Below are 22185 nucleotides of genomic sequence, written 5' to 3'. Positions count from 1 at the left end.
TTAGAGTGTGAAGGAGACAAAGGGTAAGCGCCAACAGAGACGATGATGGCAGAAACATTGGCTGAAGGACATAGATAGAGGCAATACAAGTATAACAATTTAAATAGGTCAGGAAATGTCAAAATGAACATGTTTAGGAACTTCTAAAAGAATCTCAAAGCAGTTGCAAATGGGAGGAAGACTGCATGTACACTTGGTTTTAACTCTGACTTTCGCAGCTGTTTTAACAGTTGAGTTGCTAGGCACTGTCAGGAATAGAATATTTTAATTTTGGAGAAACCCAACTGTTAAAACAGCTGTTTGGGTTGATTAAACTTAAGCTGACTCAGCTTAGGTTGCAAGACCTAATGGGATCACAGCACCAGGCAGATTGGCTATTATTATGATTTTATTGGACGTTACAAAAATCTGAACCGATGCTAGGTTGAGTGTTAGGTTGGATACTGACTTCCCAAAGAAGTTAGATCCCCTGGTTTGTTTCGGCAAAATGCTAAGGCAAATAACATGGGCTTTTACCTTTTCCCAATTGCATGGAAAATACCTTAAGTAATTTTGCCTTATATTCCTTGGATGCAAGCTTTCATCCTGGCACCTAAAAAAAAAGGGGAATTCCTTAGTTTTATTATCAACTTTTAATAGATATTACACCTGCTGAAGTCGCCTCAAGTAGTCATTTACATTATTTATTTTGTATCCTTTGTTATCTAAGAATCCTGTTAATAGCAACCACCAAGTTTGTCAATTTGTAGGCAACACATTTTTAATATCTGGAACAACTTGAGTGATACTAACTGCTTAAAATCTTGAACGCCAAATTCACCATCTCAAGTACCTTTTTCTCGTGGAAAAGAATACTGACTGGGTCAGTTTCAGGTAAATTAAAAATGTAAAGTATTTGTTAAGATGATTTGATTTCTTGCATAAAAAACAAATTTTACTTGATGTAATGTTAATACATATTTTAAACCTTCAAAGATAGGTTGTATTTTACATATTTTCAAAATGAAAATACTTTACTTTTTATATGATCACCAAAATAGTCATTAATGTAAACATTTGAAACTATAGGAAAATATAGTGAAAGAGAACAAGCAGAATTCTTGTAATCTCGATATCCACAGAAAAGAGCTATCAACTTTTCGATACCCTTCCTTGCATACGTCTCCTTATGTACATATATACAGAGAGATATAGTTAGAAAATTTTACTTTTCATGAAATTAATTTTAGCTATATGTGTTCTTTATTTTGCATTTTCTTTTTAACTTGTCAAAATATTGTGACTATCTTTCCATGTCAAATGTAGATCTATAGTCATGGTCTTAATTTTTATGGGTTTCATACTTTGAAACAGTGACTTATTTTTGCTAGTTTCTAAAGCTCAGTGTTGTAAGTAATTAGAAAGCAGAATTAAAGCAGAATTAGAAAGCTTGGCATGTTAATAAAAGATGAACTGAGGTATCAAAAGTATAATTTTGCTACTTTCACTGAAAAATATACTTTTTGTTTTTACTAACCTAAAGCAAGTTTGTATATTTTGAATGTTTGTATTAATAAATTAACAAAAATACTTTGGTTATAAATGAAATATTTTTGTTATTTTAAAATAAAAAAATCAATAAGCTTTTTATAGTTGGATCAAGAACCATTGTTTTACTTTCTTCCTATTTCCTAGGCTAAAAAATGCAAACTTTCTTCATTTTAACATTCATTAAAAAATTTCTTACTATAGTATGAATTGGTTCAAAGAATGTTGATTATTTTTATATTCACAGTATTATGTATTGCTGTTTTGAAAATGGAACGAGTTAGCTTTCCTAACGCTTCTAACACTCGTAAAATTCAGATGATTAACTACCTTTCCCCAGTTTTTGAGAATAACTTTTAAAATTTTTGTAGAATACTAATTCTTGAATAACCCATATTTAACACCTGCCCCCCAGCCCTCAGTTATACACACACATACAGTGTACAGGGATGATTACCCACATTTTAAGTGTCTTTTTTTTAAAAACAAAACAAAACAATACCATTTTTAACTAATTTACACTGGGAAATGCAACTGTCAGATGAGCTGGATGTTACTTAAATATAACCAAAGCATCTTCTAACTGTAACCCCACAAGGGTGGAGGAGGGATTAGAAGGAAATGATTAAAAACCTACTTAATGAACAGGGAAAGTTGGATATTTAGTTGGAAGCTCTATAAGCTGACAAGCCCATCTTTCTAACAAAGATGAATGTACCTTCCATTCCAACAAGACAATATATCCCTTTCAGGATTCCAGACCATCATATTGGCCAGTAACGCATTCTCTGATTTAAACAATGCTTGCATAGGCAATTTCACTGTTGTTGTTTTAATTAAACTTACTGGAGTGACTTTGGTTAATAAAATTATACAGATTTCAAGTGTACAATTCTATAATACGTTATCTGTATATTGCATTGTGTGCTCACCACACATAGTCTAGTCTCCCTCCATCACTATATATTTGACCCCTGTTACCCTCTTCCTCCTCCCCGAACCTCCTTCCCTCTGGTAACCACCATACTGTTGTCTGTGTCTATGAGTTTTTGTTTATTTGTTTGTCTTGTTTGTTTATTGCTTTCTGTTTTATATCCCACATGTGAGTGAAATCATATTGTTCTCAACTTTTTCTTATTTCACTTAGCATGATATTCCCAAGATCCATCCATGTTGTTTCAAATGGCAGTATTTCATCTTGTGTCATCTTCATTGTATGTATACCACATTTTCTTTATCCAGTCATCTGTTAAAGGACACTTTTGTTGTTTCCATATCTTGGCCACCGTGAGTAGTGCTGCAGTGAACATAGGAGTACATATATCCTTATGAATAAATGTTTTCAAAATTTTCACATAGATATCCCAAAGGAATAACACAGATTTAATGCAATCCCCATCAAAATCCCAATGGCATTTTTTAAAAAGAAATAGAACAAAAGGTCATCAGGTTTGTATGGAACCACAAAAGACCCTGAATAGTCAAAGTAATCCTGAGAAAAAAGAACAAGGCCAGAGGTATCACACTCCCTGACTTCAAATTATACTACAAAGCAACAGTAATCAAAACAGCATCATATTGGCAGAAAAACAGACACAGGCCAATGGTCAGACTTGAGAACCTAGAAATAAACCCACTTATATACGGGCAAATAATTTTCAACAAAAGAACCAAAAACATACAATGGAGAAAAGAAAGCCTCTTCAATAAGTGGTGTGGGGAAAATTGGAAAGCCACAGCAAAAGAATGAAACTAGACTGTTATTTGTCATTATCACAAAAATTAACTCAAATAGATCAAAGACCTAAATATAAGAGCTGAAACAATAAAATGTGTAGAGGAAAGCATAGGTACTAAACTTATGGACCTTGGTCTTAGAGAGGATTTTATGAATTTAACCTCAAAGGCAAGGGAAGGGAAGTAAAAGCAAAAATAAGTGAATGGGACTACCTCAAACTAAAAAGCTTCTGCACAACAAAAGAGACCATCAACAAAACAAAGGGGCAACCAGCCAAATGGGAGAAGATGTTTGCAAAACACAACTCTGGTAAGGGGCTAACATCCGAAATATACAAAGAACTCAGACAACTCAACAACAAAAAAGCAAGCAATCCAATTTAAAAAATGGGCAGAAGACCTGAACAGACACTTCTCCCTAGAAGACATACAAATGACCAACAGACATATGAAAAGATGCTCAACTTCACTAGCTATTAGGGAAATGCAAATTAAAACCACAATGAAATACCACCTCACACCTGTTAGAAAGGCTCTTATTAACAAGACAAGTATTAACAGGTATTGGGGAGGTTGTAGAGAAAAAGGAACCTTCCCACACTGCTGGTAGGAATGTAAATTGGTATAGTTGCTGTGGAAAACAGTACGGAGGTACAGAGGCTCCTCAAAAAACTAAGAATAGAATTACCATATGATCCAGCAATCCTTCTTCTGGGTATCTACCGAAAAAATTTAAGTGTCTTTTTCATACTTTGGTACCAAATGTTGAGAAGAGTCTCTCCAAAATGAACATAATGTAGAACACTGAAAGCCAGCTATCAGAAATACCTTATTTCAAGGGTGTAAAGAGAAGCTACATATTTAATAATATGTTTAAAAACTGTGGTATTCTGAGGTTTCAGTGAAATTCCTCTTAGGTTCCAAGAGCTTCCATTTAACAGTATTTGGTTCTGCCTTGGAAAAATTTAGTCAAATACTTCCCTCTTTGAAAGATGATCTTCTAGGAGATGGCTCTTCATCCATAAGATCTTTGAATAAAACTTTGCCAATGTCTATAATGAGATGTCTTTAGGGTCAGCTAATGGGAAAATGATAGATATAAAATCTAGGAGACTGTCAGGCCTGACCTGGTGTGTCTTATTGTTTATTTTGTTAAGGTTCCTATGAATGAAATTGTTACAAGGGGATTGAATTTAAGAGGTAGAAATGAATTTTTTCATTTCAAAATTGTTCATTTCAAGATAATTTCAAAATTGATTCTCTTACCTTACTGGCAATGAGTGTGGCCAGTTGGGCTTTCACTCTACCAGAGTTACAGTGACTTGTGCCTTCACAATGTCTGAAGTCTTAAACAGGACATTTTCTAAAATCAAGGACTCTTGCGCAGGGAACATGAGTAGGTTAGTGATCTTCGCATTTGGATTCACATCTCTTATGGAGGCACAAACTTTCTGTCGTTAGGATTTGTGTTGTATTAGGTCAGAGAGAATCACTTGTGACTTACGGTTATGCAGTTTAGTTACTGATATACCAAGACTGGCCGGTCCTTGTTCATCTGAGCTTACACCCTTGCCAACCAACCTCTTGTGAAGGAAGGGTGTATGGATTTCCAAGAGAAGGCCATCTGAAAGAGGGCACAGGAAGTTGTGTGTAAGAGAAGCCAGGGATGCTAGAGACTGTGGTAGTCTATAAAGGCAGGGGAGAGGGTTGGATCTGGTTCAAACCACCAGGATACATCCTCTTCTGAAACCATGGGCTCACAGAGCTCCAGTACATCATATTTCTCTTTTCTGCTGAGACCAAACATGGTTTCACTGTACATCTCAACACAGTCACTGCCAGTCAGTTTGAATTGAAAAATGAACAAAACCTATTTGTTATACCAGGCCTAGAAAATAATAAAAGATGAAAAGGTCTTCAACCCTTGCTTTGGACTTTATGCATCACAAACACTTTTACATCCACATTGGCAAAGGACTTGAACTGTGAGACACAGTGGGTAGTGTTGAGTAATGACATCTTAGCTGTGGCCCCCTGGTGAGACATAGAATTCTATGATGCCCAGTGTGAGGTTTACTTATGAGAATGTTATTAGAGTGGATCTAATTTATTATATCTCAACCTTCGTACATTAACTTCCAGTTAGGAAAGTGATTAAGGATGGGAAGTACATTTCGCAGCCTTCTTTTCAACTGACTTCCTCTGGTAATGGAAAGTGGTAAAAACGTTAGTCAGGACACTTTCCTCTTCAAAGACCCTTTGAAAACCCTTCCTAAATGGTTAAACTTATTAATATGCTAACCCAAATATTATGATATATAGTTAGTTTAAAATAGAACTGTTTTTAATGTTTTATCAAGAATGGTAAATTAGAAATCAGATTTTAACCTAGAAGGAATCGTTCTTAACGCTTTCAAGGTCCATGAACTTTGAAAATATGTTAAGTGGAGGAAGCCAGACAAAAAAGGCCACACAGTGTATGATTCTATTTATATGAAATGAGGACATGAGTGGGCTTGGGGAATTGGGTGGTCTGAGAAACACTCAAAATTCTGTGCAGAATTTTCTTTGTGTAAATGAGTGCTGTGTGGGAAGAGAGCCTGTAGTTTTAATCATATTATCATAGAGACCTTTGACCTTCAAATGGTTTAAAAATCACTACTTAAAAGACTTTTGAAAAATTAATTTGTGTTTTTGTTCTCCTTTTACAAATATATAGGAGTTCTTTCTATCATAGAGGTTTCTGCCTTCTGCCTGTGATTTTTTTTTAAAGATTTTTTTATTACCAATACAATTTTTTAAAATTATAAAACCCTTATGGCTTATGGGATTGTTGTAGTTTCCTAAATTTTCTGGAAATCTTTTTTATTGATTTTTTACATTTATGTTTTTAATACATCTTGAATTTAATTTTGAATATGATACAAGATAGGTTTTTTAGTTTTCTTGCAAATATACTTCGTATATTTGAAATTTTCTGTAACAAAAAGTTTTAGAAAATCTGAAGGAGTAGCTTGTCTCTTCAGATGGGCTTCTTTTAGATGAGCATTTCTAATATCATTTCTTATGAAGTTTCTAGCAGGCGTGTTTACAATGGTGGGTTCTCTCCTTTAATGAAAGTGTTGCCAGTCTAATTCCTATGTTCTCAACAACTGGTATCTTACTATATGATGCAGGCATTTATAGACAACAAAATCTTTTGTTATTTTTTGGCATGAATTTGATACACTTAATTTTGAGATTGCCTTGTTGGTGTCTTACTTAAAGCAGAACCATTTTATGTTACATGGGGAATATGCCTTGACAAGCTTATAAGTGGTCTTATGGACAAAGTCTGAAAGCCATAATTTTCAGTAATTCTGTACTAAATTTCTTTTCTCAAGAGCCCTTTAATTCAAAGAGAATTGAAGAACAATTTTGACGTTTGTGATTTAAAAATTCAAACGTTCTCTGTAATTTTCAAAGAAAATACTGTAATTTCAAAGAAACACTATTTGTTACTTAATAAACCTTATTTTGAAATTCATAAGCATTAGATGGTATAATATGTACATTTTTCATGTTCTATTTTTATGAATTAATACTTTTAAAATATTTTAATATATGGAGTTAATATGGCTTATCATAACAGATATACCAGTATAATTAGTTGTTTCAGAATTTTATGTTCTTGAGATTTCATGAGAATTTTTAAAATTTTGATTCCTTGTCCTAATTATTTATTAAATAGTTATGTGTTTATAATGATTCTAGTACTAAGTTGTGATCATTTACTTGTTTTGGTATTTTGAGAGCTTAAATTGATGGGCTTATCACTGTGATAGCTTTGAAATTGAATTTTAAAAATCCACAGGTATAAACAGTGTTATATTTTAACACCATTAATAATTCTTTGCTTTCTTAGGTCTTCCTAGAACTGAAGAATCCAAAACAACTACTAAAATATGAGAAACATGTGATTTAAATTAAATATTTTTTATCTTGAGCTCTCCTATGCCGTATTATTTTGTCTTCCTTATGCAATTAGGTTTGCCTTATTTGAAATATTTTAATTTTTGGTAGAGTTGCTATATCATTTCTAGTTGTCATTTTCACCTATTACATTAAACTACCTTTATGTTTCCAGAAGACTATATCACCTTTCTATTTTCTCAAATTCTTTCTTAATATTGATTGGCGGTTGATTCATTCTCAATTTTACCATTTTTGTTAGAAGTGATGGAAAGTGATTTTTCCCCCTTTTCTTTGCCTATTTAAAAATAGATAGGTCATTCATGGTTGCTTCTCTAGGGGATTTTGTCAGGGCAAAAGTTGAGAAATAAGGATGGTGTGTCCTCTGCTTGCATTTTGGTCTCTTAGACTGAGGTCACCTGGTTGACAGCCCTGGTCTCCTAGGAAAGCTTTTCCTCTCTCACTACTTTGAAAGTTACAGGAATAGGTTTCAATGGATGTTAACTTCGTTGTTCATTTTGAAGTACTTATCTTCTTGATTTTATAGTGGAAGATTACTGATTTAGGTCTAATAGTCTATGTTATCTTTGCAGAAAGTACCAGAAATAAACCAAATCTGGATTATTGTAATCGTATGTTTTTTAAAATGTTTATATCATTAATATAAATGTGTACTGACATTTGAGCCATGGGTGGATAGTCTCAAGTATCACCTCTGGCTTAATCAACACATGGCCTACATTCCACATAAAGTGATTGTTTTAAGATAAACTGAATTTTAAGTATGCCAGACCATTTGTCCCTCTTTCCTTCCTGCTCTTTTTTTCTAACTAAATTAAAAAAAAATGTATGAAAAGATTAACTGAAGTTTTTGGGACAAGTTATCCATAGTTCTACTTTCCAAAACAGCTATTTTCATTTTTCATGTAGTATTACTTTCTCTCTTGGTTCACATATATGGATGTTTCATGTTATTAAAATAATATTTTATGCAATTAAAATTATAGAGAAAATTTATAAATTTTACCATTAAAAACTAGATCCTGGGGCTAGTGAAAATTATACTGGGTGAAAAGGACACGATGCATATTAAGAATTTGAACCATATTAGGTACAGCTGTATTGTCTAATTGCAAAAATAAATTTGTTCAAGTTATTTAAAAATAAGGTGTCCTACGATATCTAAAACTCACTCCATTTATTTGCCATTGGGCTTTTCAATTTTATTGATTAGAATTAGTTAAAAAATAACTAGTGTACTTTTGCTTTGTTTATGGCATTGTAAAAAGAGAATGAGATTTAAATGGAGAGGATTATGCTTGAGTTTCTTTTCCATCACTTGCTGACTATGTGATCAGAACAACATTCCTTACCTTTCTGAGCTTCTTCAATAGGCAAAAAAAAAAAAAAAAAAAATGTTGAATCACAGAATAATTTAAGGACTAGATTTAAAATGCCAATCTTGGATTTACTACCATGCAATTGTTTGTAATTACATAGAGGCATGAATAACTAAAGTGTATAGGTAATTTGTCTTTTCTTTGTGACTATGTTTACCATTAGTGTAATGAATGTCCTTTTGTATAAATTTTGGTGGTTTAATACATTGGGTAGGTTGTGTATGAACTCTAGGATCTTAGGAAGAAACTAAGCCTGTCTAAGACTGCTTGTCCAAGATTGCTTGCCGGTGGGTGACAAGGTTGTGCTGATGTAATTTAATTTCTACTCGAGTGTCCATTTTGTTAAGTCATACCATAACCATTTAGCAGTGTATTGACACCTTTATGCAGCATTTAAACGTTCCTTTGTCTACACCAGAAATCACATCTCTATCATTAACTTTTTCTGATTATAAAAATAACACTTTAAAATAAGAAAGCATAAGGAAGAAAATTTTAAAAAAGGTTATTATTTCCCTCTGTTAGAAATAACCATTTATATTTATTGTATTGCCTCCATAATCTTTTTTCTCATTACTTAACTGTTTTGCTTACCATGACGTATGGGTATTTTCCCATGTCCATCTTTATCTTTCATATTCAACTTTTAGAATATATATATACACACATATACACATATATGTGTATATATATATATTTTATATATATATATATATATATAAAGTAGCAGCTTAAGAAGGATAAAGCTGCTTCTAGAAAAACAAAAATGCTCTTAATTGTATATTTTACAAGCTAAAGAGTTAACATAGAGAAGAAATAGGCTATAGCAGATTCAGGTACGTGTGGTTTGCTTGGAGAGGATGATGGTATGCGTAGTGTCAACGATCAGAGTGGCATAATGGGCAGAGCATAGGCTTTGGATTTGTGCTGAGTAGAGTGAATCCTGGTTCCATCACCCCCTGGCTGTGCGATGGTGGACAATCCCATAACCTCCCTGATTTTTGGTTTCCTTCATCTTCAATCGGGGATGAACAATGTCTGACATTCAGGGCAACTGTAGGAATAGAGACAGTGACTATAAATAAAGCACCTGGCTCACTGTCTGAACACGTGAGGCAGAGGGTAAACCCAAGGCCTAAAACTTACAAATGTAAGTATACATAGAGAGCATGCTATAGCCATAATAAACTAAAATAACTGTTCTAAAAATATTTATCTGTACAGTGTACCATTTCCCCTTTCTCTTACCAATATATTATTGTCAAAAGAGGGGTAGCAAATGATGAAAAGGTGACACTGCTTCAAAGACCATCTCTACTTGGCAGGATCCTTAATGATGAGCTCCAGTGGCCCCCAGTCCAGCCTGCAGTGTTCACTTCATCTTGGGACAGCCTGCTGGAGGTGTGCAGCATGACAGGCCTGGGTTAGGTTTTGAGGACTCACAGATGAGTTCCCAGGGGACATTCACAATCCAGGGCAGTGTCAAGTGATCTTTGCTGCAAGAGATCCAATTCGGAAAAAGCAAAAACCTTGTCAGTGCACTTTTTAAAAAAATTCGGAATGAAAATAGTGAGCCCTGTTATGGGTGCTGGGGAGGATGGCATAAATTCTGAAAACTTAAGTTACTTATTGAAAATACAAATATATTCAATTTTTCACTTACAATAAGTGATTATAAGTGGAAAAATGGCATTTCTTTTAGCCAGTAAAAGGTTAATATCTGGGTGTTTTAGGAAAAACAACACTAACCGAAGCTGTATTTCCACGTTAGACTGCAAAGCTGGAGGAATCCACAGGCTATAGTTCCTCATGTCTGATCTCGGATGAATCAGAGATGGGGACACAGCTCAAATCAGAATACAAGTAGGGTGGTGGTAAATGTTGTAATAGATACAACTATGGTATTAAGCAAGTAGTTAATTCTTATAACGGAAATAGGAGGATATCTCGAAGGAAATGATAATTAAGTGGGTCTTGCAGGATGAACAGTTCACCAAGAAGACTTACACCCTTCCAGGCCCAGAAAACTTTGTAAGAAATGGTGTGTAATGTAGTGCCGTTCAGAGCATAGAAAGTAACCATGAGGTTTGTGGAGGACATGCAGCAGGGGCTAGAAGAATGAGCTTGGAGCCACTGCATTAGTAGTACATTTGACTTCACCAAAGATGGGGAAACTTTTTATTTCCATTTTATTTCCAGGAAAATGTTGAGAACATTATATAATTAGTAAAAGCCAATCAATATAAAATAATAAATTTTAAAACACCGAAAAGACACAAAAGCTGTGTGCTTGCTGCAACAGACCATTTTTTTAGGACAGTGTCCTAAAAAGTGGGCAGTGTCCTCTTGCAGTCCAACTAGAAGGCAAATGCTTCAAAGAAGTGCTAACTCTGCACCCCACAACAGAAGTGTATCAGCATAATAAGTAACCTTAGGGACACAGCTAAACCACCTGCTGTGACTTGTCATATAAAGTGTTAAAATCCATTATGCCCACAACTATTTATGCTCTCTAAACTTCCAGAATTCACCACTGACTTGGTTAAAAGGCACCTTTTCAGAGAGAAGTTCATAGAAAGGCAAATGTATACATACAACACACACACACACACACACACACACACACACACAAAATTTCTCTTTAAAAATCAGGACAGTGATCAGAGACACTTTGGTGGGGGCACAAGCAGGAAATATTCAAATACTGAAGAGGTGATCGCTTAAGACTCGTGCTATTCTTATTATGTTGTTTTCTCATAATGACATCCTGATTTTTCCCTTTAAGCACTAGATGGGAAGACAGGAAACCAGGATTCCAGACCCAGCCATATCGTTTTCTAAACATCTGCCTCATCTCACATTAGTCCCTTTACTTTTCTAGCCCTCGGTTTCCTCATCTCTCAAATGAAAGGATTTTTAAATCTCTTCCATAGCAGAGCCACTTCACAGGACACTTCGCAGGAAAGTGAAGGGAGCCTCCTGCCAACCTTTCCCCTTCTAACAGCAGCTTTGCTTTCATTTATATTATAAACAGCAGCTTTTACAAGATTTTTGATAAAAGGATTCTGCCACTTTTTTAAAAGTCTGAAAATCACTGAACTGGATGTTCCATGTGGTATACCCAGCTCAGAAATAATTTTTACATTTGTGGAATGGGAGTAAGTATGGTTGTATTTTATAGGTATACTGAGGGTTGAACAAGATATTGCTTATAAAATAGGGCATAGAACATAGGAAGCATTCAATGCATTAACTATTATTCTCCCCAATCCCAAACAGGTCCCTCACAAGTAAAACTGCATTTCATGTGACTCTTAAACTTTCAGTATAAAATGTTGACCTGAAAAAATTGCCTAATCCGTCTGTTGTATATCAAAAACACTATAAAACGTCATAGACACTTACTCTTTGTATTTATAGTATAGTCATTTTGTGTGTGTGCATTGCTTTTTCCTCAAACAACTGAAAGTTTTCTTCTACATCATATTTTTTGAATAATTATGAGCAGATGCTGTTATGATATTGACCATATCTCTGTGTTTCAGGCTTGTCAGCTCATGGGACAATGACATCAGCGTCCACTCTCTAACCTTGCCCTCTGCAACATGCTTGGAGCTGCTTTTGATACTGTCAAGGAATAATGCCACGCTACCTCTGACTCTTCGCTGTATGAATTCTTTTCAGGTAAGGATTGGCTCGTTTAGCAGGTGCGTTTTCTCGGTTTTACTTGTAATTGTTTTCTAAGGATCCTGTCTTTCACAGGAGATAGTCCATGAAAACCCACATTTCCACAAAACAATATACTAAGCACAATACTTAGTATTGCCTTGTACGGCCTTGTCTGTCTCTTTTAAATAAATGAACAAATGAAGGCTCAAAATTGACTAGGTGATTGTCTACTAGTGGCAGGACCCATATCTCTCTCCCTCCAGGGTTTGTTCTCTTAATCTTCATCGGCCCTGCCTCTGAGAGAAAAGGCAAGAACATTTGACAAAGACACTTGTGAATGCCACATCCCTTATTTCCCCTAGAACAAACATTTTCATCCGTTCTCAGTGGCTCTGCTTCATTTCGTTTGCAGTCAAATTTCCAAATGGAAGTTTAACAGTGATGGTGTTCTACCTGCTCTCAGCACCTGTTCCCTTTCTCCCTAGTCCCTCCCTCGTCGCTTTCCCATTCCTCGGCTATTTATCTGTGCTCCTGGTAAAGGACATGGTCAGAACAGAACAGAACAAACAGAACAGCACATGTGAAGTGTCCAGCAGGAAGATCCCTTTCCTGGTGGGCAGCTCATTGTCACTGAAGTGGCAAATGTTAACTAATCTCTTCAGTTGTGACCCTATAGCTACTGAGTGTAATTGAACATATCTATGATTCTTAGCAATAGAAAAATACTCACAGGCCTTCTGAGTCTGGTGAGAAGGCCACCTGCATTGGTGAGAAATTAATAAACATGGGCTGGTTCTACTTCTGAAGGATTGCTGATGTATCCGGAGATAACTTGAGGATCAGTGTATATTACTTGCTTTACCTTTGTGGGAAAACAAGACGTGGTTTTTCCTATGAATTATAGCTCAGGAAATTGGTAAAAAATAAATAAATAAATAAATAAAATAACTGTTCCAATCTAATTTGCATCCATAATCTCCTGGTTATCTGTTACATTGATTATGTCTGTGATTTTCTTCCTGATATAAATAAATTTTAGACTTTGTGGAGTACCTGTTTTTATTTATCATCCGTTACTCAATTTTCAACTTCAATCCTGGACTCAAAGGACCTTAGAAAACACCTTCTCATTTTGTAGGAGAGGAAACTGAGACCCAGAGAGATGGAGTGAGTTGGCCAGGGACCACCAGCATGTTAGAGACAGAGCTGGACTCCTAGGCTTATGGCTGGGTGACTGCATCTGCCTCCCACTTGCAGTAGTAGCTGAAGTCTTGGGAGGCAGAGGGGATATGAGTGTTGGGTGGAGGCCGGTTGTATCTGTCATGGAATGGCCACAACACCCCTGATTCTGTTGTAATTTATTATATAATTACTTTATTTATTTGTATACTGCCCTGAACCACAAATGATTTAAAATTCTGTCTCTCAATCCTTATTTGTTCTAAGTTTTGCTCTTTGGATTGAACATTGAATAATACAAAAGTTTATATATACCCACAAACTTTTATGGAGAGAGGTAACAAAAAACTTAGCAGTGGTTATTTCTGGAGAATAATGCAGAAGAGAATTATTTTTTATTTCATTCCCTCATGCACTGTATGAAATTTTTTTTTAAAGATTTTATTGGGGAAGGGGAACAGGACTTTATTGGGGAACAGTGTGTACTTCCAGGACTTTTTCCCAAGTCAAGTTGTTGTCCTTTCAGTGTTAGTTGTGGAGGGTGCAGCTCAGCTCCAGGTCCAGTTGCCGTTGCTAGTTGCAGGGGGCGGTGCCCACCATCCCTTGCGGGACTCGAGGAATCTAACTGGCAACCTTGTGGTTGAGAGCCCGTGCTCCAACCAACTGAGCCATCTGGGAGGCATCTCAGCTCTAGGTGCCGTGTTCAATCTTAGTTGCAGGGGGCGGAGCCCCCCATCCCTTGCGGGACTTTGAACCGGCAACCTGTGGTTGAGAGCCCACTGGCCCATGTGGGAATTGAACTGGCAGCCTTTGGAGTTAGGAGCACAGAGCGCCAACCGCCTGAGCCACCGGGCCGGCCCTGTATGAAATTTTTATACGATGGATGAGTGGGGAACAAGAGAGACTTCAAGGATTTTAGACAGCATATTGGGGAAGATAAACAGTCATCTGTGTGTGATATAAACTGAGAATAATTGTATTACAAAGTAGCCTCAGTGCAAGTCTTGAAGAGATTAAAGTTAAAAGAGTAATCTAACCAAATGTGGAGGGTTTGTGAGGAGGCCCCGTCTGCATTTCTTCTCCATGAGACAGAGGCCATGTTGCCCCTCCAAGGATCTCAGCTCAGGCTCAGGGAAACATGTGGACATGAAAGCCTGGACTGCTCTTGGTGGTATTAATGTTCTCTCCTAAAACTTTAATCACAGGGGCTCTTAAAGTTGTCAGGATGTTAATTACTGAATGTCCCTCTTTATTAGTGATTGTACTTCATCTGGTTTCAGTCCATTTGCTAAATATTATTGTCAGGAGCACATACATTTTCCCAATTTCTAAGGCACAAGTTCATGGACAATGTCTGCTAAAAAGGTTTCTCCCAAGTGCTAGTCCTAGAAAGATGCATTCTTATCAGGAATAGACCAGGAATCGCTCTAAAATAAAGGATTAATGAAAAGGGGGAGGACTTCTATCAGTATTGGAATGAAATGCTCTGCTTCTTCATCTTCGTAATACCTCCTGAATCATTTATTACAATAGCGAGGAATGGGGCTGCTAATTTTGCCTGTATTTGGGATTTACTTTTTCAGTTGGGAACTCACTTGAATGTAATTTTTTAAAGTGCTGTGCTGCAAGAGTTATAAAATAATAGAATGGCATTTGTTAAAGATACCATCTTTACATTTCTAGTTCTCTTATATTGTAGGCCGAGTCAGTTAATGCTGCTTCTTTTTTTTTTTTTTTTTTTTTTTGTAAAAATGTTATTTTCAGTTCCATGGATTCAAATTGCACTCCTGCTTGAGCTGTTCTTATTGCCAGATCCCAAAAGGAGAGGTTTATCTTATTAATTAGAGCTATTAACGTATATGAAATTCTAACTTCTTAAGTTAACGTTCAACGTTTCTCTCAATAGGGATAGCTTCCGGTTGGATTTGTTATAATTTTAACTTCCAACGTGCTGCAGTACCTTAATCTCCCTAGTGTGATGATGAGTAAACAGAATGTAGGATTTGGTTGAGAATCACTGATGTATTGCTAGACACATACTATAGTTGTTGTTGTAGTCCCAGGAAGGATGGGCTTATCATATCACTCTGCTTAAAATTCTTCCATGACTTTTTATGGCAGTGAGAATAAAGTCCAAGCATATTTTCCTGGCCAATAAGGCCCAGCAACACCTGGCCCTGCCTCCCGTTTTGGCCTCATCTCCTACTGTCTCCATCTCACTTACTGTGCTCTGGCCACACTGACCTTATTGCCTGCTCCCTGTCACAACGGGCTGGTGCTGGCTTTTGAGCCTGTGCACTAGCTGTTTTCTCTGCTACCGGGAGAATAGTCGGGACCAGACCTTTGCATGGCTGGGTTCTTCTTGTGTTTCCGGTCTCAGCTCAGGTGTCACCTCCCCCAAGAGGCCTAACCTGACCTCCCTCGCTGAGTACCCTCTCCTCATCAGCATATTCTGTAACCTCATCCTGTTTTCTTCATAGCACTTTTCACTATTTAAAATGATCTTGTTCATTTATTTGTCCTTTTTTCTTTACTAAAAGGTGTGTTAAATGAGAACAGGGAAAATGTCTATTTCTGTTCAATACTTTGTCAACAGAACTTAGAACAGTGCTTGGACATAGGAAGCATTTAATATTGGATGACTGGCAATCGATGGCTGGCTGGGTGGATGGATGCGCAAATAAAATGCAAATGCACATGGCCGTTTGACATTCTAGAGAAGTCCAAAATACTGAGCTAGAGGGAAACAGAGACATGAGCAGTGCACACTCAGAAGCAGAAGCAGCAGCCCTTTTCCTGCTGAAATAGGTGGACTCAACAGGTAAGGTTCAGATTTGAGATAGGTCCACAAGATTGAGCACAGATGGGTATCAGCATTGTAGTTACAGCCTGGGGCTTTGTACAAATGAGAAAGACTCGAAGAACAGTTCAGCCTTTGGAAAGAGCTGGCAAGATTCAAGATAAGCAGAGTGACTAATATACAGCACCGGGCTCCTTCTGGGTACTAGAGACCACAGTTATGGGAAACCGGAATGATGCCCAAGCTGTGGTGCCAGAAACCAAGACAGAGAGGATTGAAGGTCCTCTGGAATGGAGCCGGTTGCAGCTTGCTGTTGTCATAACCGCTGCCAGTTTGATTCCACTCGGTGCATCAGAACTCTGGGGTGAGGTAGCAGAAGGCCATATCCATATCCATGTCGCTCGGCGGCAACTAGCTCTTTAACACGAAAGCCCTGCAATGGTGTCTGGAAGGCAGGGCCTTAAGAACAACTGGGTTGAAACCAGGACTGGGCAGGAGCTGCTGGTTTTAATTACTATGCTTTTTTCTTAGAATCCTAGACTACTGTAGCTGGAAGGACCAACTAGTCTAATGACCTTATTTTTTATAGATAAGGAAACAGACCCAGGAAGGGTAAGTTGATATTGGAAACTGAAACTCTGATTCCTATGCTATGCTTTTTGTGCTACACAGGATGCTGACTTCTCTTCAGGTATAAAGGAGATATTTCTATACTAGTATTTATGTATTTCATGGGACCCAGGTTCCTTAGGATATAAAGAGGTGTTACAGAAAACAATTACGTATTTAATCGTCATATATTAATAATGCAGATTATAAAGGTTAATATTTATTCAGTGCTTTCTGTATTCCAGGCACTGTTCTCCATGATTTGCACTTATTAGCTCATTTCATTTTCACAAAAATACCATTTCACTGGTACAGAAACTGAGCCAAAGAGATTAACTTGCCCATGCTCACACAACCAGAAAGTGGAGGGGCTTCAAGTACAAAGCCTGGCTCCAGAACCCCCATTCTTAACTACCATGTTACCTTTTACAATAAGTTCAGTTAAAGTTAGATTGTTGTTGTTTTTTTAACTGCAGGGCTTTTGACTGAGCCCTTCATGTGTGTAAAGGGCAGTGTGACCCTCCTAGTTGAAGAATATAATATGACGATTTCCCAATTATACCTAATACAGGAAGACCTTTTCTAGGGGCATTTAATGGGATCTATGCTCTGGGAACACAGATGGGGAGACACTGTCCTGTCTGATCTCGAAAGAGTCAGGTGACCGAGGCAGAGTGCTCATGAGCTTATTCATCATGGCAGTCTTGCTTATTTCCAACAGCAGTAGTACTGCAGGTTTAATGTGATTGTCAAGAGGATACCATTTTTTTCTTTTTTTTTTTAGTGACTTGGCAGTTCTCCTTTTAGTGAGGGCCACCTTGGTCAGCATGGTACAAACAGAATGAGATCTGCATTAATGTTTCTTGGTGCGCATTGACTCATGCCAGAGGCCCAACAGGCCCCTGGCCGAGATTGCTTTCCCAATCTGCACCTGCTTCCAGCTCTATTTCAACTGGGTCTCATCTACTCTAAACACAGTGTTACTAGGCAGTAACATAGCAAAGGGTTCCATGAATAGATTGAGCTATCTGGCTCAACTCTGTCTCTCTCCTAACTTACTTATCTCCCACTGAGAATTCTCAAGAGGAGTCTTCCTTGGAAACTTATATTCAACTGAGAGATAAAGAGTGTTCCACAGCCTGGCGAGCTCAGGAAACCTTTTGTGTTCATTCCCACATCTTATCTCACTGCCTTTTGCTCCATCCAGGATGCTCCAGGATGGAGCATCCAAACTGTGTGGATGGGATTTTCAAGGGCATAGAGCTCCCAGAATTAAAGCCCCTTTTTTCCCCCAAGGAAGACACAGGCATCACATTTTTTAAAACCTCACACAACCTCCGTTTTAAAGGTGCGGAAACTAATGTAGGCAAGTTCATGTAACTAACAAAATGCAGGGCTGTTTCAAACCTAGGTCTTCTGGTTCTGAGTGTATTATTGATTCCATCTCATGACACTTAATTCTCCCATCCAGCTACTTTTTCACTACCTGTTAAGATCTATATCAAAAGAGAAGAAGAAAATAACACAGGGAAATTTGGTTTTGTTATTTGCCTATGTGTTGGCCTCTGAGGGGAAAAGCTTTGATTGTATATAAGTTCGAAGTTGGGGTTTTGTTTTTAAACTTTAAAAAAAATATATAATCTATAGGGACTCCAAGAAATTAGTAGGAAGAAGCCTGGGAACTTTACAGATGAATATCAACAAAGGGGCAGAGAAGAGAAAGTGAAGTTTCCATCTCCACACTACTGTTTTCTATCTACTTTTAGACCTTGCACTACATAAATAGCCTTATCCATTATATGCCATGTTCATCTCTAGGTATTATGTTTTAAACTAACATTTTATAAAATGATTATAAAAAGATAATCATTTAGGATAAAAAAAATTGGAAAACAGAAAAATGTTAAAAATCACTGGGAATAAAATAAGTATTGACATCTTAGAGCTTGACATCTTCTTGTTAGTGTTTTTTAATTTTTCATTTATGCTTGTACATATATATATACATATATATGTGTGTATATATATACATATATATGTGTATATATATATATATATATATACATATATATATATATATATATACACACACAAGTGTATTTGAGTATAAAATTGGTCTTGTTGGAGATGCTAGTACTCCGTTACTGGCAGTATTCTGCTCTTTCCTCTGTTTCTTGGGTGAAGGCAGTCTTCCCGGAGACTGTCAAAGCCTGTTGGGGATTTTATATATAAAAGTCCTGTTGTCAGGTAAGAGTGGATGGGGAGGGAGGCTGTGAGCCATTCCAGATGTCTGTGGGTTTCTGCAGATGTAATCAGGAAGCAGACAGACCTGTATGGAGATGCGCTAGAATTTCCACTTGGCTATCATGGCAATTCATGTGTGCATTCCAGAGAATTGAGAAGGGAGTGGCATTGACAGTCTCAGGTCCTGGGGTGTGTCAACCTTCCTTTCCTGCTAATGCCTTTACCCTCAGTGGGCAGAGATAATCCGGAGGTGAATGCTACTTGTTATATTTAGGGGATCCAGTCTCAAAGCTAGTGATTACTGCTCTGACTATTTTCAGTCTCTCTCCTCAAAACAGGTTTCTGAGAATGCCTTAGCAATTTGGGTGTGAAAGGATGTTGCCTTCTTCCTTCCCTTTAGCCCTGCAGGGTGTTCTGTGGTTTGGGGAAATAAACAGTTATCTTTCAAGAGGCTGCTCACAATACCTGGATTCCACACCACAGGCCCTGCTCCTCAGAAATTTGTCTCTGCCGGGAAGTTGGGCCTGTGGGCAAAGTGCACGTTCCCAGGACTTCCTTGGCACTGCCCTGTGCCCTGAAGAGCTGCCACTTGTTAGGGGACCCTGATTGGGCTGGGCTCACTCTGGCTTTGGCCTCATTGAGAGAAGCAGGAATGAGGTATAGCCCAGAAAGTCATTGATTCCGTCTTTTGTTTTGTTTGCTTGTTTTCAGTATGTTAACTTGTTTTTCCCCTGACTTTAAAGGAAATACATACGCATGACAGAAAATGTTGTATGTTTTTCATTAGCAAAAGAGTATTTATTTGCACCTGTATCCTAAAAATATAGAATCTTAAAATTTAACTACTGCCTAGTCCAATCCAGTCCCTCATGCGTGGTGAGGGGAGAAGCTGGCAGGGTCTGAGCAACCTTTGTGATTTGAAGACACTCAGTGTCCCTGTCTGTACCTCAGTGTCTGAAATAGGCGTGGGGAGGACGAGAGGACAGATAGCGTTTCTCTAATTCTGCGTTGAAGGTATTATGGATGGTATCGGTTGTTAAATGTCGGTGCCCATGGTAAGCTTTTTTAAAGTTTAGGTTTCTGAATGAGAGCCTGAGAGATTCTGATTCAGTCACTCTGGAGGGGAGCCCAGGAATCTGCATTATAACAAGCATCCAAAATGTTTCTGATAAAGGTTTTCAAGAACCAAGGTAAGGAACACTTACATGATAATAGGCTATAATCCCACTAAAGTGAGAAATGTAAAGGAAAAAAAAATCTTTTAATTATGACAGGCACCTGGTCACTAGCTCAAATTGCTTAATTATTTTCCTCTTTGCTTCACTTTTCTTTAATACCCTGTGCGTAACAGTCTCCGACTGTTGAAGTAAACTGAGTCATTGTCATGAAGTTTTTATTTTTTCTTTTACTATTTTTCTTGTGCCAAGACCTCTCCCTTTTACACTCAGATGTGTGGTAGACTCCAGGTGTTAGTTACGTTTCTAAGTTATCTTTCTGCCGTTCAGAGTGAACACCTAGCATCTTAGGGTCTCCCGGTCTCTGGGTTTTCGCCCTCCCTCAGAAATGTGCAGCCTCCACAGCCTCTCCTTCCCACTGCAAGTCTGGTGTGGGAGACACTCTCTCACCTTGACATAGGACACCTAAGTCCTAGTCTGAAATCTGCAACCAACTGGACTTGTGACCCTGGTCTAGTCAAGTAACCTCAATGGATCCCAGTTTTCTTTATCTGTTCAGTGAGGGTGTTGGGTTAAATTATAAAGTTCCTTTTAAAGTCATTTTGTCGATTCCAAGCTGTTCCTAATTTATTCACCCAGGCTGAATAACCTTATTCCTTAAAGGGACTGGGTCCTTATTACTTTCGAACATCTTGAAAGTGTCTACCTGATGAAAAGCATAGACAAAGCCACATTGCCTAGATTTTTTTTTGTTCACTAAGAGAATGGAGTCTAAGTCTCAGGACCTTCCTAATAGCCACAAAGAAGAGTCATGAATGATGGATGGCATTAGAGTGCCGTCTGTCCCTCTGCTCTTCCTGACTGAGAAACCCAGGTCAGCCCTTCATGTGGAGGCAGGCACAGGAAAAACTGTCAAATGGGCTGCGTGTCAGAGAAACGGAAAAGGAACAGACTTGGAATGTCCTCTTAGCAACCCTTGGTTTCTCTGCTTCCCTCTTTTCTAGCCTCCCTCCGGCTTCTTCTTCCACTTTTGGTTTCGCCTGTTATTTCTGACTCTGGTCCTTGAAACATTTGTGGCTTAGGAATTTTCCAGTGGTTTTGTATTTGCATTTATTTTATTTGTAAATCTGGTGATTCTAAGAGTCTTCTAAAATGTGAGCCTCTCCCCTTGCCTAGAGCTATTAGTAAGAGGACTTGGTTCTTTCCTACACACTGAGCATGGCCATGTTCAGTCAAGTAGCTCTCTGGTGGAGGGTCTTGCTTCCTTAAAAGGAAGCTAAAGATACATGTATATCTGCTTCTAGAAACACAGTGGTATCAAGATTGAAATCACTGAACTTGCTTCTCCCATGGAGGAAGCTACCGTGTTGTTCACAGGAGCTTTTCAGGCCAGAGGGAGAAACAACCGCCTGGGAAGGATGCCAGCCTTACAGGGAATGATGGATTGGACGGTGGAACTGTTCTAAGCCTCCACTGAGAATCTCTTGTGAGCCCTCCTACCAACGACTAATCGCTTTGGCAAATTGAGAAGATTTAGAACAGGAAAAGTGTTGGGGAACTAGGTCAAAGCAATTGTGAGGAACAAGAATGAAGTTATTTCATTGACCTTTTGGTCCTCACTCTTGTAGACCTGATATGTGATCCGTATGTTGGAGAAAAGCCCTGGTGTGGAGGTGGGAGATGGGACTGGGTTCTGGTTTTGGCTGCAACCAGTGTGACTGGGTACAGGTCACTTATCTGCCTAGATCCCAGCTCATTCTCATTCCTCCAGCTCAAAAATCCATTTCAGTAGTTGAAGGATTCACAGTACTATTAGAGCTTATGGATTAAGTTAGCCTGGAGAAGAAAGGCTGGCGTGCAGTCTACCATTAGCGTCCCCTTAAAGATTAGCATG

The 22185-nt window shown here is 37.8% G+C and overlaps 1 protein-coding gene across 1 annotated transcript in view; it reads left to right on the top strand.

Annotated features, from left to right (window-relative positions):
• UBE3D (ubiquitin protein ligase E3D) overlaps positions 1-22185 on the top strand; it is a 133122-nt gene that overhangs the window by 67321 nt on the left and 43616 nt on the right. The window contains exon 10 of the mRNA XM_033103297.1: positions 12161-12299. Coding sequence (XP_032959188.1) covers positions 12161-12299 — 139 coding nt within the window. The remainder of the gene's footprint in view (positions 1-12160; positions 12300-22185) is intronic.

This window comes from Rhinolophus ferrumequinum, chromosome 3 (assembly GCF_004115265.2).
Source record: "Rhinolophus ferrumequinum isolate MPI-CBG mRhiFer1 chromosome 3, mRhiFer1_v1.p, whole genome shotgun sequence".
NCBI lineage: Eukaryota > Metazoa > Chordata > Mammalia > Chiroptera > Rhinolophidae > Rhinolophus > Rhinolophus ferrumequinum.
The sequence above is the reverse complement of the archived record's forward strand: the minus strand, read 5'-3'. Positions and strand labels throughout refer to the sequence as shown.